Source organism: Nycticebus coucang, chromosome 13, assembly GCF_027406575.1.
Source record: "Nycticebus coucang isolate mNycCou1 chromosome 13, mNycCou1.pri, whole genome shotgun sequence".
In the NCBI taxonomy this organism is placed as follows: domain Eukaryota; kingdom Metazoa; phylum Chordata; class Mammalia; order Primates; family Lorisidae; genus Nycticebus; species Nycticebus coucang.
The window spans coordinates 21,035,695-21,054,362 of record NC_069792.1 but is presented as its reverse complement, the minus strand read 5'-3'; the positions used below and the strand labels follow the sequence as shown (position 1 = coordinate 21,054,362).

At 38.2% G+C, this 18,668-nt stretch overlaps 1 protein-coding gene across 2 annotated transcripts in view; it reads left to right on the top strand.

Annotated features, from left to right (window-relative positions):
- TRAM1 (translocation associated membrane protein 1) overlaps positions 1–18,668 on the top strand; it is a 49,246-nt gene that overhangs the window by 25,046 nt on the left and 5,532 nt on the right. For both annotated transcript variants that reach the window (XR_008373787.1, XM_053558713.1), the window contains exons 7-10: positions 14,897–14,967; positions 15,075–15,179; positions 16,146–16,289; positions 16,628–16,788. Coding sequence is in view for 1 of the 2 variants with exons in the window: in XM_053558713.1 (XP_053414688.1) it covers positions 14,897–14,967; positions 15,075–15,179; positions 16,146–16,289; positions 16,628–16,788 (481 nt within the window). In the remaining variant the exon portion in view is untranslated. The remainder of the gene's footprint in view (positions 1–14,896; positions 14,968–15,074; positions 15,180–16,145; positions 16,290–16,627; positions 16,789–18,668) is intronic.

Here is an 18,668-nt window from a genome sequence, read left to right as displayed (position 1 = left end):
CATCACACGGCTCACCGCAACCTCTAACTCTTGGGCTTACCCGATTCTCTTGCCCGAGCAGCTGGGACTACAGGTGCCCGCCACAACGCCCTGCTATGACATTTTATTTTTATTTATTTATTTATTTATTTATTTATTTATTTATTTTGTTGTTTCAGCTGGCCTGAGCTGGGTTTGAACCCGCCAGCCTCGGTGTATGTGGCCAGCACCCTACCCACTGAGTTATGAGCTATGGGAACCACCTGAAATGCTGACTTTTTTTTTTTTTTTTTATTGTTAAACCATAGCTGTGTACATGAGTGCAATCAAGGGGTACAATGTGCTGGTTTCATATACATTCTGAAATATTCTCATCAAACTGTTCAACGTAGCCTTTATGGCATTTTCTTAGTTATTGTATGTAGATATTTGTATTCTACATTTACTAAGTTTTGCCTGTACCCATTCTAAGATGCACTGTAGGTGTGGCCCCACCCTCCCTTCACCCTAACCTCCCCCCTCCCTTCCCCTTACTTGGCCCTTTCCCCATAGTCTTGTGCTGTAGTTGGGTTATAGCCTTCATGTGAAAGCTATAATTTAGCTTCATAGTAGGGCTGAGTACATTGGATACTTTTTCTTCCATTCCTGAGATACTTTGCTAAGAAGAATATGTTCCAGCTCCATCCATGTAAACGTGAAAGAGGTAAAGTCTCCATCTTTTTTTAAGGCTGCATAATATTCCATGGTATACATGTACCACAATTTGCTAGTCCATTCTGGGTTGATGGGCACTTGGGCTTCTTCCATGACTTAGCAATTATGAATTGGGCTGCAATAAACATTCTGGTACAGATGTCTTTGTTATATTGTGATTTTTGGTCTTCTGGGTATAAACCTAGTAGAGGAATTATAGGATCGAATGGCAGGTCTACTTTTAGGTCTCTTAAGTATTCTTCCAGAAGGAACGTATTAGTGGGCATTCCCACCAGCAGTGTAGAAGTGTGCCCTTTTCTCCACATCCACGCCAACATCTCTGGTTTTGGGGTTTTGTTATGCGGACTACTCTTACTGGGGTTAGGTGATATCTCAAAGTAGTTTTGATTTGCATTTCTCTGATGATTAAGGATGATGAGCTTTTTTCTTTTTTTTTTTTTTTTTATTGTTGGGGATTCATTGAGGGTACAATAAGCCAGTTACACTGATTGCAATTGTTAGGTAAAGTCCCTCTTGCAATCATGTCTTGCCCCCATAAAGTGTGACACACACTAAGGCCAAACCCTCCTCCCTCCATCCCTCTTTCTTCTCCCCCCCCATAAACTTAATTGTCATTAATTGTCCTCATATCAAGATTGAGTACATAGGATTCATGCTTCTCCATTTTTGTGATGCTTTACTAAGAATAATGTCTTCCACGTCCATCCAGGTTAATACGAAGGATGTAAAGTCTCCATTTTTTTTAATAGCTGAATAGTATTCCATGGTATACATATACCACAGCTTGTTAATCCATTCCTGGGTTGGTGGGCATTTAGGCTGTTTCCACATTTTGGCAATGGTAAATTGAGCTGCAATAAACAGTCTAGTACAAGTGTCCTTATGATAAAAGGATTTTTTTCCTTCTGGGTAGATGCCCAGTAATGGGATTGCAGGATCGAATGGGAGGTCTAGGTTGAGTGCTTTGAGGTTTCTCCATACTTCCTTCCAGAAAGGTTGTACTAGTTTGCAGTCCCACCAGCAGTGTAAAAGTGTTCCCTTCTCTCCACATCCACGCCAGCATCGGCAGTTTTGAGATTTTGTGATGTGGGCCATTCTCACTGGGGTTAGATGATATCTCAGGGTTGTTTTGATTTGCATTTCTCTAATATATAGAGATGATGAACATTTTTTCATGTGTTTGTTAGCCATTCGTCTGTCGTCTTTAGAGAAAGTTCTATTCATGTCTCTTGCCCATTGATATAAGGGATTGTTGGCTTTTTTCATGTGGATTAATTTGAGTTCTCTATAGATCCTGGTTATCAAGCTTTTGTCTGATTGAAAATATGCAAATATCCTTTCCCATTGTGTAGGTTGTCTCTTTGCTTTGGTTATTGTGTCCTTAGCTGTACAGAAGCTTTTCAGTTTAATGAAGTCCCATTTGTTTATTTTTGTTATTGTTGCAATTGTCATGGCAGTCTTCTTCATGAAGTCTTCCCCCAGGCCAATATCTTCCAGTGTTTTTCCTATGCTTTCTTTGAGGATTTTTATTGTTTCATGCCTTAAATTTAAGTCCTTTATCCATCTTGAATCAATTTTTGTGAGTGGGGAAAGGTGTGGGTCCAGTTTCAGTCTTTTACATGTAGACATCCAGTTCTCCCAACACCATTTATTGAATAGGGAGTCTTTCCCCCAAGGTAAGTTCTTGTTTGGTTTATCAAAGATTAGGTGGTTGTAAGATGTTAATTTCATTTCTTGGTGTTCAATTCGATTCCAAGTGTCTATGTGTCTGTTTTTGTGCCAGTACCATGCTGTCTTGAGCACTATGGCTTTGTAGTACAGACTAAAATCTGGTATGCTGATGCCCCCAGCTTTATTTTTGTTACTAAGAACTGCCTTAGCTATACGGGGTTTTTTCCGGTTCCATACAAAACGCAGAATCATTTTTTCCAAATCTTGAAAGTACGATGTAGGTACTTTGATAGGAATGGCATTGAATAGGTAGATAGCTTTGGGAAGTATAGACATTTTAACAATGTTGATTCTTCCAATCCATGAGCATGGTATGTTCTTCCATTTGTTAATATCCTCTGCTATTTCCTTTCTGAGGATTTCATAGTTTTCTTTATACAGGTCCTTCACCTCCTTCGTTAGGTATATTCCTAGGTATTTCATTTTCTTTGAAACTATGGTGAAGGGAGTTGTGTCCTTAATTAGCTTCTCATCTTGACTGTTATTGGTGTATACAAAGGCTACTGACTTGTGGACATTGATTTTATATCCTGAAACATTACTGTATTTTTTGATGACTTCTAGGAGTCTTGTGGTTGAGTCTTTAGGGTTCTCTAAGTATAAGATCATGTCATCAGCAAAGAGGGAGAGTTTGACCTCCTCTGCTCCCATTTGGATTCCCTTTATTTCCTTGTCTTGCCTAATTGTATTGGCTAGAACTTCCAGCACTATGTTGAATAGTAAAGGTGACAGAGGACAACCTTGTCTGGTTCCAGTTCTAAGAGGAAAAGCTTTCAGTTTTACTCCATTCAGTAAAATACTGGCTGTGGGTTTGTCATAGATAGCTTCAATCAGTTTTAGAAATGTGCCACCTATGCCTATACTCTTCAGTGTTCTAATTAGAAAAGGATGCTGGATTTTATCAAATGCTTTTTCTGCATGTATTGAGATGATCATGTGGTCTTTATTTTTGCCTCTGTTAATATGGTGGATAACGTTTATGGACTTGCATATGTTAAACCAGCCTTGCATCCCTGGGATGAAGCCTACTTGGTCATGATGAATGACTTTTTTGATGATAAGCTGTAATCTGTTGGCTAGGATTTTGTTGAGAATTTTTCCGTCTATATTCATGAGTGAGATTGGTCTGAAATTCTCCTTTTTGTTTGGGTCTTTTCCTGGTTTTGGTATCAGGGTGATGTTTGCTTCATAGAATGTGTTGGGGAAGATTCCTTCTTCCTCAATTTTTTGGAATAATTTCTGCAGTACAGGAATAAGCTCTTCCTTGAAGGTTTGATAGAATTCTGGAGTGGAAGCCATCTGGACCAGAGCATTTTTTAGTTGGAAGCTTTTTTATTGTTTCTTTGATCTCAGTGCTTGAAATTAGTCTGTTCAGGAGCTCTATTTCATCCTGGCTAAGTCTAGGGAGAGGGTGTCATTCCAAATATTGATCCATTTCCTTCACATTGTCAAATTTCTGGGCATAGAGTTTCTGGTAGTATTCAGAGATGATCTCTTGTATCTCTGTGGGATCAGTTGTTATTTCCCCTTTATTGTTTCTCATTGAGGTTATTAGAGATTTTACTTTTCTATTTCTAGTTAGTCTGGCCAATGGTTTATCTATTTTATTTATTTTTTCAAAAAACCAACTCCTTGTTTCATTAATTTTCTGAATGATTCTTTTGTTTTCAATTTCATTGATCTCTGATTTGATTTTGGATATTTCTTTTCTTCTACTGAGTTTAGGCTTAGATTGTTCTTCTTTTTCCAATTCCATAAGATCTCTTGTGAGATTGTTGATGTGCTCTCTTTCTGTTTTTCGAATGTAGGCATCTAAAGCGATGAATTTTCCTCTCAAAACTGCTTTTGCAGTATCCCACAGGTTTTGGTAGCTTGTGTCTTCATTGTTGTTATGCTCAAGGAAGTTAATGATTTCCTGTTTTATTTCTTCCTTCACCCATCTGTTATTCAACAGAAGATTGTTTAATTTCCATGCCTTTGGGTGGGGTCGAGCATTTTTGTTAGAGTTGAGTTCCACCTTTAGTGCCTTATGGTCAGAGAAGATACAAGGTAAAATTTCAATTCTTTTGATTCTGTTGATATTTGTTTTGTGTCCCAGGATATGATCAATTTTGGAGAATGTTCCATGGGGTGATGAGAAGAATGTATATTCTTTATCTTTGGGGTGGAGTGTTCTATATGCGTCTATCAAGCATAGTTGTTCTAGGGTCTCATTTAAATCTCTTACATCTTTGTTTAATTTCTGTTTAGAGGATCTGTCCAGCTCTGTAAGAGGTGTGTTAAAGTCCCCTGTTATGATGGTATTATCAGATATCATATTGCTCAGACTGAGTAAGGTCTGCTTCAAGAATCTGGGAGCATTTAAATTGGGTGCATAAATATTTAGAATTGAAATGTCTTCTTGTTGTAGTTTTCCCTTGACCAATATAAAGTGACCATCTTTGTCTTTTTTGACTTTAGTTGCTTTAAATCCACATGTATCTGAAAATAAGATTGCAACTCCTCTTTTCTTCTGAATTCCATTTGCCTGAAAAATTGTCTTCCAACCCTTGACTCGGAGCTTTAATTTGTCTTTTGAAGCCAGGTGTGTTTCTTGCAGACAGCAAATGGAAGGCTTGTGTTTTTTAATCCAGTCAGCCAATCTATGTCTCTTCAGTGGGGCATTCAAGCCATTAACATTTATTGAGATAATTGATAAGTGTGGTAGTATTCTATTCGTCTTATTTGGTGAGAGTCCATTGCTTGGTTTTATCTTTTGCATCAGTGTGGAGGTTAGGTTCTGTCCTTTGATTTCTGAGTTCTTACTTTGCTGCTGATCCATTGTGGTGGTCAGTGTGCAGAACAGGTTGAAGTATTTCCTGTAGAGCTGGTCTTGTTGTGGCGAATTTCCTCAATGTTTGTATATCCGTAAATGATTTGATTTCTCCATCAATTTTGAAGCTTAGCTTAGCAGGGTACAGAATTCTGGGCTGAAAATTGTTCTGTTTAAGTAGATTAAAGGTAGATGACCATTGTCTTCTTGCTTGGAAAGTTTCATTAGAGAAGTCTGCGGTAACTCTGATGGATTTGCCCCTGTAGGTCAACTGGCGCTTACTCCTGGCAGCTTGCAGAATCTTTTCTTTTGTCTTGACTTTGGACAGGTTCATCACAATGTGTCTTGGAGAACCTCGGTTAGAGTTGAGGCGACCCGGGGTCCGATATCCCTCTGAAAGCAGTGTGTCAGACTCCTTGGTGATGTTTGGGAAATTTTCTTTTATAATATTCTCTAGTATGGCTTCCATTCCTCTGGGGCATTCTTCTTCCCCTTCTGGAATTCCTATAACTCGTATGTTGGAACGCTTCATAAAGTCCCATAATTCTGACAGTGAACGTTCTGCTTTCTCTCTCTTCTTTTCTGCCTCTTTTACTGTCTGAGTTATCTCAAGAACTTTGTCTTCTACCTCTGAAATTCTTTCTTCTGCATGGTCTAACCTGTTGCTGATACTTTCCATTGCATCTTTAAGTTCCCTAATTGACTGTTTCAGTTCCTTCAGGTCTGCTATATCCTTTTTATATTCTTCATATCGTTCATCTCTTATTTGATTCTGTTTTTGGATTTCCTTTTGGTTATTTTCCACTTTATTAGCAATTTCCTTCATTGTTTCCATCATTTCTTTCATTGTTTTCAACATGTGTATTCTAAATTCCCTTTCTGTCATTCCTAACATTTCTATACTGGTGGAATCATCTGCAGTAGCTACCTCATGGTCCCTTGGCAGGGTTGTTCTAGACTGGTTCTTCATGTTGCCTGGAGTTTTCTGCTGATTCTTCCTCATGAGTGATTTCTTTTATCTGATTCCTTGCCCTAATTTTCCTTTCACTTCCTCTTGCTCTTTAAGTTCTTGTGCCTGTGGACTTGGGTCTTCTGCTGAAGCACCTTATCTCAAAACTGTAACATAGCAACCACAGGTTTTTTTTGCTCCTCAGGCTTGGCTCTTTCTTCCATTCTCACTAGGATTCCAGTTTGAGCTTTATTGGATGCCTCTTTCTTCTTTACTTCACTCAGAATGGAAAAGCTACTGATTTCACAGATGATCACTATGACATTGGATTAGCTCTTCTCTGTTCAACACTTTGAGGCACCTTGTGAATTGGTAGCTCTCCTGTTGGAGTGATAGAGATGATTCCAGCCTGCATGTGTCCTTAGCAGAAGTTCCTGGTTGGGTATGCTGTTGAAACTTCTAATGAATGGTGGCTTGAAAGATCTTCCTGTTGCGAGTTGCCGGGCTGCAGCTCCAAGGCACGAGTGGCTCTGATGAGCTTTTTTTCATGTGTTTGTAGATCCTGCGTCTGTCTTCTTTAGAGAAGTTTCTCTTCAAATCCCTTGCCCACTCTGAGATGGGATCACTTGTTCTTTTCTTGCTAATACGTTTGAGTTCTCTGTGGATTCTGGTTATTAGACCTTTATTGAGGTATAACCTGCAAATATTTTCTCCCATTCTGAGGGCTGTCTGCTTGCTTTACTTACTATGTTCTTGGCTGTGCAGAAGCTTTTTAGTTTGATCAAGTCCCAGTAGTGTATTTTTGATACTGCTTCAATTGCCTGGGGAGTCCTCCACATAAAATATTCACTCTCCTTCAAGAGTTATCCCTGCACTTTCTTCAAGTATTTTTATAATTTCATGTCTTAAGTTTAAATCTTTTATCCAGTGAGAGTCTATCTTAGTTAATGGTGAAAGGTGTGGGTCCATTTTCAATCTTCTACAGGTTGCCAGCCAGTTCACCCAGTACCATTTGTTAAATAGGGAATACTTTCCCCACTGAATGTTTTTAATCGGCTTGTCAAAGATCAAATAACGGCAAGTAGCTGGAGTCATCTCTTGGTTCTCCATTCTGTTCCAGACATCTCCTTTTCTGTTTTTGTGCCAATACCTCGCTGTTTTGATCACTGTCAATTTATAGTACAGTCTCAGGTCTGGTAACGTGATTCCTCCTGCTTTGTTTTTATTACTCTGTAATGTTTTGGCTATTCGAGGTTTTTTCTGATTCCATATAAAATGAAGTATTATTTTTCAAATCTTTAAAATATGACAATGGAGCTTTAATAGGAATTGCATTAAAATGATAGATTGCTTTGGGTAGTATAGACATTTTAACAATTTTGATTCTTCCCAGCCATGAGCATGGTATGTTTTTCCATTTGTTAACATCTTCAGCTGTTTCTTGTCTTAAAGTTTCATAGTTCTCTTTGTAGAGATCTTTCACGTCCTTTGTTAGGTATACTCCTAAATATTTCATCTTCTTTGGCACTACTGTGAAAGGAATAGAGTCCTTGACTTTTTTCAGCTTGGTTATTGTTGGTATATATAAAGGCTACAGATTTATGGGTGTTGATTTTGTAGCCTGAGACATTGCTGTATTCCTTGATCACTTCTAAAAGTTTTGTAGTAGAATCCCTAGTGTTTTCCAGATATACGATCATATCATCTGTGAAGAGTGAAAGTTTGATCTCTTCTGACCCTATGTGAATACCCTTGATCACCTTTTCTTCCTTAATTGCAATGGCTAAAACTTCTATAACAATGTTAAAGAGCAATGGAGACAATGGGCAACCATGCCTGGGTCCTGATCCAAGCGGAAATGATTTCAATTTAACTCCATTCAATACGATATTGGCTGTGGGCTTCTGTAGATGGCCTCTATTAGTTTAAGAAATGTACGTTCCTTTTATACCAATTTTCTTAAGTGTTCTTGTCATGAAGGGATACTGGATATTATCAAAAGCTTTTTCTGCATCAATTGAAAGAATCATATGGTCCTTATTTTTTAGTTTGTTCATGTGCTGAATTACATTTATAGATTTATGTATATTGTTGAACCAGCCTTGAGAGCCTGGGATAAATCCCACTTGGTTGTGGTGTATAATTTTTTTGATGTGTTGTTGGATTCTGTTTGTTAGGATCTTATTGAGTATTTTAGCATCAATATTCATTAGTGACATTGGTCTATAATTTTCTTTTCTTGTTGGGTCTTTCCCTGGTTTGGGGATCAAGGTGATATTTGCTTCGTAGAATGTGTTGGGTAATATTCCTTCTTTTTCTATATTTTGGAAGAAGTTTAGTAATATAGGTACTAGCTCTTCTTTAAAGGTTTGGTAGAATTCTAACGTAAAGCCATCTGGTCCTGGGCTTTTCTTTTTAGGGAGATTTTGTATAGTTGATGCTATTTTAGAACTTGATATAGGCCTGTTCAACATTTCCACTTCATTCTGACTAAGTCTTGGTAGGTGGCGTACTTCCAGGTATTGGTCGATTTCTTTCAGATTTTCATATTTCTGAGAGTAGAGTTTCTTGTACTATTCGTTGAGGAGTTTTTGAATTTCTGAGGGGTCTGTTGTTATTTCATCATTACCATTTCTGATTGATGAAATTAGAGTTTACTGTTTTTTTTCCTGGTTAGGGTGGCCAAAGGTTTATCTATTTTATTGATCTTTTCAAAAAACCAACTTTTGGATTTATTGATCTGTTGTATAATTCTTTTGTTTTTAATTTTATTTAATTCTGGTCTGATTTTGGTTATTTCTTTTCTTCTGCTGGGTTTGGGGTTGGAGTGTTCTTCCTTCTCCAGTTGCTTGAGATGTCCCATTAACTTCCTCTCTTGCCATTTTCTTGAGGAAGGCTTGCAGTGCTATAAATTTCCCTCTTAGGACTGCCTTTGCAGTATCCCAGAGGTTCTGGTAATTCACGTCTTGATTATTGTTTTCTTCCAAAAATTTGGTGATTTCCTTCTTAATCTTGTCTATAACCCATCTATTCTTCAGCATAAGGTTGTTTAGCTTCCATGTTTTTGTATGAGTATGCAGGTTCCTGTTGTTATTGAGTTCAACTTTTATTCCATGATGGTCTGAGAAGATGCAAGGAATAATTCTATTTTTTAAAATTTGCTGAGGTTAGATTTGTGGCCTAGGATTTGTGGTCGATTTTGGAGTATGTTCCGTGGGCTGATGAAAAGAATGTGTATTCAGTTTTGTTGGGATGAAATGTTCTGTAGATGTTTGTTAAGTCCAGACTTTGAGTGGTTAAGTTTAAATCTAAAATTTTTTTGCTTAGCTTCTTTTTGGAGGATCTATCCAGCACTGCTAAAGGGGTGTTAAAATCTCCAACTACTATGGAACTGGAGGAAATCAAATTGCTCATGTCTGTTAGAGTTTCTCTTATAAATTGAGGTGCTTTCTGGTTTGGTGCATAAATATTAATAATTGACATCTCATCATGTTGAGTATTACCTTTAACAAATATGAAGTGTCCATCCATATCCTTCCTTATTTTGGTTGGTTTAAAGCCGATTGCGTCTGCGAATAGGATTGCAACGCCTGCTTTTTTCTGCTTTCCATTTGCCTGAAGTATAGATGACCATCCCTTCACTTTGCGTCTATATTTGACTTTTAATGTAAGGTGCAATTCTTTAATGCAGCAGATATCTGCCTTGAGTTTTTGTATCCAGTCAGCCAACTGGCGCCTCGTTAGAGGACAATTTAAACCATTCACATGAATTAAGAATATTGATAAGCATTGCAAAAGGGTCTTTACCTAACAAATGCAATCGTGTAACCTGGCTTATCATACCCTGAATGAATCCCCAACAACAAAAAATAATAATAATAATGAGAGAAAAAAAGAAAAGAATGATCCACAGACAATTGGTGAAATCCTAAAAATAAACTAATAACAAAAAATAAAAAGAATATTGATAAGCCTTTCGAGAGTCGGGTGGACATTTTTAATCCTTTTGCGACTGTGGAAGTTGGAATTTGATTACATGTTTCTGGATGGGTTTACTTTTGTGGTTGAGGATTATGCTGGTCTTTATCAAGGATAGGTCTGAGAATATCCTGGAGAGCTGGTTTAGTTATGGCCAATTTCTTCAACATGTGAATGTCATTGAAGTATTTAATTTCTCCGTCATAAATGAAACTCAGTTTAGCTGGGTATAGGATCCTGGGTTGAAAGTTATTTTGTTTTAGGAGATTAAAAGTCGATGAACATCCTCTTCATCCTTTCAGCTCAGAGATCTGCAGTTATTCTAATATTCTTGCCCTTTTAGGTGATGGTTTTCTTTCGTCTGGCTGCTTTCAGAATTTTCTCCTTCATATTTTCTTTAGTGAAATTGATTATGATATGTCTGGGGATGTGTCTTATTTCGGTTGAGTCGTACTAGAGTTCTGAAACTGTCTGCTATCTGAATTTCAGAATCTCTTGGCATGTCTAGAAAGTTCTCCTTCATAATCTCATGGAGAAGAGACTCTGTGCCTTGTTAAGCCACTTTGATACTTTCGGGGATCCCTATAAGACGAATATTGGTTTTCTTCGAATTATCCCAGAGCTGTCTGAGAGAGTGATCTGTTTTTGCCCTCCATTTCTCTTCCTCTTCGAGAGTTTGGGAGCATTGGAAAGCTTTGTCTTCAATGTCAGAAATCCTTTCTTCTGCTTGGTCTATTCTGTTACTGAGGGATTCTACTGTGTTTCTCAGATCTTTGAGGGCTGCAACTTCTTTTCTCAATGTGTCAAAATCTTTGGTCATTTGGTCTTTGAATTCGTTGAATTCTTGAGCTATCTTTTGGGTTACTGGTTGGAATTCTAATTCGATCTTATTTGGTATCCAGATTCTGAATTCGATATCTGTCATCTCAGCTATTTGTTTGTGCATGGGATCTTGTTCTGTGTCTGCCCCATTGATCCTTGGGGGAGTTGATCTACTCTGATTATTCATATTGCCAGAGTTTTTCTGTTGGTTTCGCCTCATGATTGTTTTTCACCATTGCCTCTGGGTTGCTGGCTCCCGCAGTTCCTGGTCAGGGCCTGCGGGGGCCCGGCCGGCGGGCGTGGGTTGCAGCACAGCTCTTATGGAGGTCCAGACAGCGCTAAGCCCAGGAGTTTGAGGTTCCTATGAGCTGTGATGCCACGGCACTCTACCCAGGGCAACAGCCCGAGGCTCCAGTGTGCCAAAACCGGTCTCACTCTGCCCCTGGGGGTTAAAGCTGTAGGACAGCTCAGTCCCCGCCTTTAGGCTGCTCAGTCACTAGGTTACTAGCTCCCACCTGATCCTTGCTCTGTGACCCTGAGGGCGGAGCTTGCTGGGGCATTTCTCTCACAATGGCTCCCTGAGGCCCACAGCCGAACACTATTAGCTCTGGCCAGCTCAGCAGCTCAGTCTGGGTCCCTAGACAACGCCCAAAGTTCTCCGCACTCCTGCTCAAGCTCTCCTCAAGGTAGTTCAACTGAGTGCCAAGTCCACAAACACAGAAACAGTTCACAGGTAAGGCCTTTCCGGTTTGCAGTCTCACTGCTGCTTATACTCACGGCTGCCAGTGGAATTAGGTCGATCAAACACTTGCTGGTTTTCCACTGTTTTTGTCCTCCTCTTGGGGTCCAGAAGTCCCTTGCTGACTCCCTGTATCCTCAAAGGGATGATTATGGGCAGATTCCACCAGCCAGAGATGCCTGTAGTCTTATCTCCCCAGAGTTACCGTGCCCAGTTGCCGGGAAGCTGTTACTTGGCTGCCATCTTGCTCCCTCATTTTGTTGTGTGGCCGGCCTGGGCTGGATTCGAACCTGCCAGCTCAGGTGTATGTGGCTGGTGCCTTAGGTGCTTGAGACATTTTAAATATTGAAGTACATTATAAGGTATAAGGTACCTAACTTAAAATATTTTATTTAAAAATACAGTTAAATAGGCTTGGCGCCCGTAGCACAGTGGTTACGGTGCCAGCCATGTACACCAAGTCTGGCGGGTTCAACTGGCCCAGGCCTGCTAAACAACAATGACAACCTCACTATTTTTTAAAAAAATAGCTGGGCATTGTGGCAGGTGCCTGTAGTCCCAGCTACTTGGGACGCTGAGGCAAGAGAATCGCTTTAGCCCAAGAGTTTGAGCTGTGACTCCATGGCACTCTACCCAGGGCGACAGCTTGAGGCTCTGTCACCAAAAACAAAAATTACAGTTAAATAAGTGTTTTGTTGTGTACCAGCTAAAATTTTTGTACAGCATCAGAAATAAAGACAGTAATTTGGGAGACACTGGTATGGGTGTGTATGTGTGTGTGTGTGTAGTGGCACTTCTGTATCCAAAGTATGTCAGATTGCACTGATAATCCTACAAGTGAGCTGTTAGGAAAGTATTCTAACAGAGACATTTCTTTGTGGTTGAACTTTAGCATGTTACCTTGACAGCTTTTCTCTTTACTTTTAAAAGGAGAAATATTCAAAAATTGTAAATATTTCCAATTGGAAGTTTAAAAATTACATGGAAAGGATCTTAAGACTGTTTATTTTCACAGATATTTCTATCAACAGTTAAAAGAACCACTGTAAACTTGGTATCATGTCTTAGGAATTTTCACAAGACTCCCAAAGTATAATATTATATATATATTCAGACTGTCTTATGTTCTGCCTAATACTTGATCTTTGTACCATTCTTACCAGAGAAGAGTTTTTAGTTTCAGAGCTGGACTTACAAAATCTCTACTTTCTTAGAAAATGTGAGGTAGTAAAATATAAGTGGAGAACTAGAGGTCTAAAAGAGACCTCTGTGCAACTGTAGTAAATGCAAGAGGTAAGTTTCAGAGAGGTTCCAGAGGAATACAGTTCAGTCTACCAGCATCAACCCACCATTTTCATCATAAGCCTTGTATATATGCATAGGAAGAAAACTATCAAAACCAGAAAGAGTAGAAATGGGGTGCAAGGCCAGGCACAGTGGCTCACATTTGTAATCCAGTTTTCATTCTGGGAGGCTGAGGCAGTTGGCTTGCTTGAGCTCAGGAGTTCAAGACCAGCCTGAGCAAGAGTGAGACCCCCCCCCCACCCCTGTCTCTACTAAAAATGAAAAACCGAGGGAGGAGGATCACTTTAGCCCAAGAGTTTGAAGTTGCTGTGACCTATGATGCCATGGCACTGTATCAAGGACCATGAAGTGAGACTCTTTCAAAAGAATAAAGAAATGGGGGGTGTAGATGTTTCATCAGTCAACAGACATTTATTGAGCTTATTGTTATCAGTGTTTTGTGAACATTTTTTACTGCAACCCAAGGCGGAAAACAAGATTTTATATCATAATTGTGTGTGTGTGTCTGTGTGCACACTCATGTATGTGTAAAATCTGGAATAAAATTTATTTCATAATACAGATTTCTTATACATGCAAGCATCTTCTATTTTATTTTATTTCATATTCAAAAGATGTTGGTGTGGCCCTAAATAGATTACATGATCCAGCTGCACATGGTGGCTCCTGCCCGTAATCTTAGCACACTGGGAGGCCAAGTCAGGAGGGTTGCTTGAGGTCAGGAGTGCAAGACTAGCCAGAGAAGAGCAAGATCCCATTTCGACCGAAAATAGAAAAATTAGCCGGGCATGGTAGCATATGACTGTAGTCCCAGCTACTCAGGAGGGTCATTTGAACCCAGGAGTTTGAGGTTGCAGTGAGCTGTGATGACACACAGGGTGACAGAGTGTGATTCTGTCTCAAAATGCAAACAAAAACAAAAAACTTTAAGAAAAAAAGGAAACTATTTCATGGATCCACTAGTAGGTCTTGATTTATATTTTTCTTTTTTTTTTTTTTTTTGTAGAGACAGAGTCTCACTTTATGGCCCTCGGTAGAGTGCCGTGGCCTCACACAGCTCTCAGCAACCTCCAACTCCTGGGCTTAATCAATTCTCTTGCCTCAGCCTCCCGAGTAGCTGGGACTACAGGCACCCGCCACAACGCCCGGCTATTTTTTGGTTGCAGTTTGGCTGGGGCCGGGTTTGAACCCACCACCCTTGGTATATGGGGCCGGCGCCTTACCGACGGAGCCACAGGCGCCACCCTGATTTATATTTTTCATAAACACTTTCAAATAATCAGGTCAGTTGAGAGAAAAAAAGAAGCAAAAGTAAAATCTAGCTACTTTGGTTTGCAGAGTTATTGAGGGGAAAGAGTATGTACTGAAGTGGTATCATAAATGAGAGGGTAAAGTTTTAAACTTCAGTTTTAATGACTATACCTGACAACGAAGTGAATAAACATGAACTAAAAAATATGAATCTAGTTTAGGTAAACAAAAGCATTTCAACTCTAAACATAGCAATTTAATATTAGACATCAAATCGTCAACATGTAACTATGGTTATTAATATTGTGTCATTCGATACATGTTATAAAAAGAATCATAGATTTTTGCATGAAAAGGGATTCTGAGTTCATCTGATTGAAGCAATTTCAAGTATTCACATTTTTACAGATGAGATAGCTGAAGCCAAGAGAGGTTAGCTAGTGAACCAAGAGGTTTTGACTTGCTAAAACCATATAACTAAGTGGAAGTGAAAGGTTGGGGCTGGGGTAAAGAGGTTCTTTTTTTTTTTTATTTTTTTTTACTCTAGCACACTGCTCTCAAAGCACAGAAATGCTTTCAATGTGTTTTAATTTATGACTTGTTTTTCTCTTTGCAGGAAGATATTCCTCGTCAGCTTGTCTACATTGGTCTTTACCTCTTTCACATTGCTGGAGCTTACCTTTTAAAGTGAGTTGGGATTTTTCTTGGGTGTGTAAGTGGGCTTGACATAATAGTATGTTGATCTATCTTAATTGATGATTAATATTTTGATTTTAAATTTGTTCTCTTAACAGCTTGAATCATCTAGGACTTGTTCTTCTGGTGCTGCATTATTTTGTTGAATTTCTTTTCCATATTTCCCGCCTGTTTTATTTTAGTGATGAAAAGTATCAGAAAGGGTAAGCTTTTTAGCCATTGTATTTCTTGTGTAATGGGTATTCAAAGTCAGTGCCCTGCTAAATGCCATGGTGTGCACCTGTAGCCCACCTACTTGGGAGACTGGGGTGGGAAGATTGCCTGAGCCCAGGAGTTCAAGGCCAGCCTCGGCAACCTATTAAGACCTCATCTCTTAAAAAAAAAAACAAAAAAGTTAAGGTCAGTGCCTAAATTGCCAAGATCCATGCTCTTGGCCGTTAAGTTACTTTTTAAGCAGTTGGTAGCAAGTTTAAATAAAATGAAACTATTTTGCAATTCAGGGTTGGTATATTACTTTACTCCCTAAAACTGAGTCTTTCTCAGCTGAAGAGAGATTCTATTGGAATTTAAAATTTTGAAGGCTTTTTGGGTTCACTTTTCTTTTATAATTTCTATCTTGTTGCATGTTTTTCTTTTGGAAGAGTGATAAAGAAGTGAACTTTCTGAAGAAAAGAAATAGATAATATAGCTTAAAGATATTAAAAGATTTTGTTGGGAAAATTAAATTGAAAACTGACTTGGAAAGGTATAACTTGTGAAAAGTCTAAAAAAGTCTTTGAAAAAAGTGAAACTGCAACTCTTAGATAGAATTGGGTATCCTGTTCTTTATAGCACAGCTTTGTTTTGTCCATTTTTTTCAAAATTGTTCTTTGTATCAGTTGTTCTGAAGGTTATGAATACTACTTACACACAAAAAAGAGTTGAACTAAACAAGAAATTAAACAGATTCCTCTACTGGATTTCTTAGAATCTTAAATAGGCTGATATGTGTAGGGTGTGGTCAAGTATGTATTTTAAGCATGTCCCAAACATTTGACTCTAAAATCCTTTTTTGCAGAATAATAAGTGCTGTTTTAATATGTATTTACATAATAGGAATCTAATTTCTAATAGGATCTTTTCTTACTTTTGAGATTTTATGACTGTGACTTAAGACATTTTTCTTACAGATTTTCTCTGTGGGCAGTTCTTTTTGTTTTGGGAAGACTTCTGACTTTAATTCTTTCAGTCCTCACTGTTGGTTTTGGCCTTGCGAGAGCAGAGAATCAGAAGCTGGATTTCAGTACTGGAAACTTCAATGTGTTGGCTGTTAGGTAGAGTTATTTAACATTTTTTTCGCTTTGTACAGCTGTATCATATGTATTATCAGACCACTATAATATGAATCTATAAAATAAAGGGCTGGGTATGGAGTTGGGGAAAATACTCATTTGTTTTATTTCATACTTGTTGCAGTTTTATATGTCACATTGAAGTACTAAAGCATTTATTTAACTTCTAGGACAGTTTGTTCATGGAGTGATTATTAACATAATCCTGTCAATAGAATGGGACTTTTAGCACTAAATACTATCAAAGTAAGATAAAATAAATATTTTATTCAATAGCATTATTTTCATACACTAATTTTTTGTTTATTAATATTTCTCAGAATCGCTGTTCTGGCATCAATTTGCATTACCCAAGCGTTCATGATGTGGAAGTTCATTAATTTTCAGCTTCGTAGATGGAGGGAACATTCTACTTTCCAGGCACCAGCTATAAAGAAGAAACCAATAGTGACCAAAAGCAGGTCTTCTAGGAAAGGAACAGGTTTGTATTAACTAAGCAATGAAAAAGCCATGGGATAAAAAAAATTATTTTTAATTATCGATCTTATTTCTTTATTTCTTATTTCTTATTTATTTCTTCTCAGATGCTATAAAGAAAATTTTCTACTTTTTAGCACAATTAGAGCAAAGTAATCTTACCCCATTCCACAGTTGGTGATACCCTGGGTGAGGGGAGTCAGTCGCTCCCCCTAAAAGCTATGTACTAAATTTCTCTCTCTCAGGTTTTTCAGTCTTGGTTACATAGAGCTACTATAGACCAGTGTATAATTTGGGCAGCTTTAGTGACTGACTAAAGTGTGATAGTTTGTTTTCAAGCATCTTTTTCACATTTTAAAAACCTGAATAACTTCTTCCCATCTGTCTATTAATCCTAAGTGGAGCAGCTTTTTTTAATAACTTCTGATTGCTTGAGCTTTTGTCTTTGAGCCACCTGCATTTAACTTCTTTTCTCCTCTGGCTTGGCAAAAATTGGAAAATGCATTGACATTGCAGTTAATTTTTTCAGTTTGTAGGTGGTATTGTACTTGGAACTGCAAAACAGGAAGTTACAGTTTTTAAGATAAATCAACTCTGGTTTGCTTCTTATTATAAGCAGTGATTTTATTTAAACATTATCTTTAACTTCTCTCAGTAATTTTTTTTTGTTGTTGAGAGTCTCACATTGTTGCCCCCAATAGAGTGCCATGGTGTCACAGTTCACAGCAGCCTCAAACTCTTGGGCTCAAGTTATTCTCTTGCCTCAGCCTCCACAGTAGCTGGGATTACAGATGCCCGCCACAACGCCCAGCTATTTTTAGAAACTAGGTCTTACTCTGGCTCAGACTGGTCTTGAACTCGTAAGCTCAGGCAGTTCACCCACCTTGGCCTCCCAGGGTGCTATGATTATAGGCATGAGCCACTGTGCCCGGCTCTCATTAATATTTTTAATAACGTCTTTAATAGGATATAATTTATATACCATAAAGTTCACCCTTTAAAGTATACGTTTCAATCATTTTTAAGTACTGTGTATTTACAAAGTTGTGTAAACCACTAATTCCAGGACATTTTTATTACCCCCTCCCTCCCCAAGAAGAAGCCCTAGGCTCATTAGTCACTCATGGTTTTTCCCTTCTCCCTGCCCCTGGCAACTAATTAAACTAAAATCTATTTTCTGTGTTTTGGGGGGGACTGGCTTCCTTCTCTTGGCATGATGTTTTTTAGGTTTGTTCATGTTAATAGCAGGTACCAACTCTTCATTCCTTTTTATGGCCAAATAATATTCCATTGTATGGATGTATATTGTATTATGTTTATCCGCTCATCAGTTGATGAATATTTGGGTTGTTTCCACTTTTCTGGCTATTATGAATGGTAATTGAACATTCATGTAAAGTTTTTGTTTGAATACCTATTTTTATCCTCTTGGCTTTATTCTGAAGAGTAGAATTGCTGGGTCATATGGTGATTGTCTGTTTAACATTTTAGGGGGAACTACTAAACTCTTTTCCAAGAAGGCTACACCACTTTACACTCGTAGTTTTGCATGTTGATATTCAGTTGTCCCTGTGCCATTTGTTGAAAAAATTACTCTTATCTCTATTGAATTGTCTTGATACTCTTGTCAAAAATCAGAAAATAAAAGTTTATTTCTGGACTCTGAATTTTGTTGCTTTTATTAGTATGTCTATTCATTTGCCAGTACCATTTGTCTTGATTACTATAGTTTCTGTAGTAAGTTTTGAAATCAGGATGTAGTAAGTTTTGAAATCAGGAAATACATAAATTCCTCAATTTTGTTCTTTTTCATGTTTTGGTTTTTCTGGGTCTCTTGAGTTTCCACGTGACTTTTAGAATCAGCTTGTCAATTTCTGCAGAAAA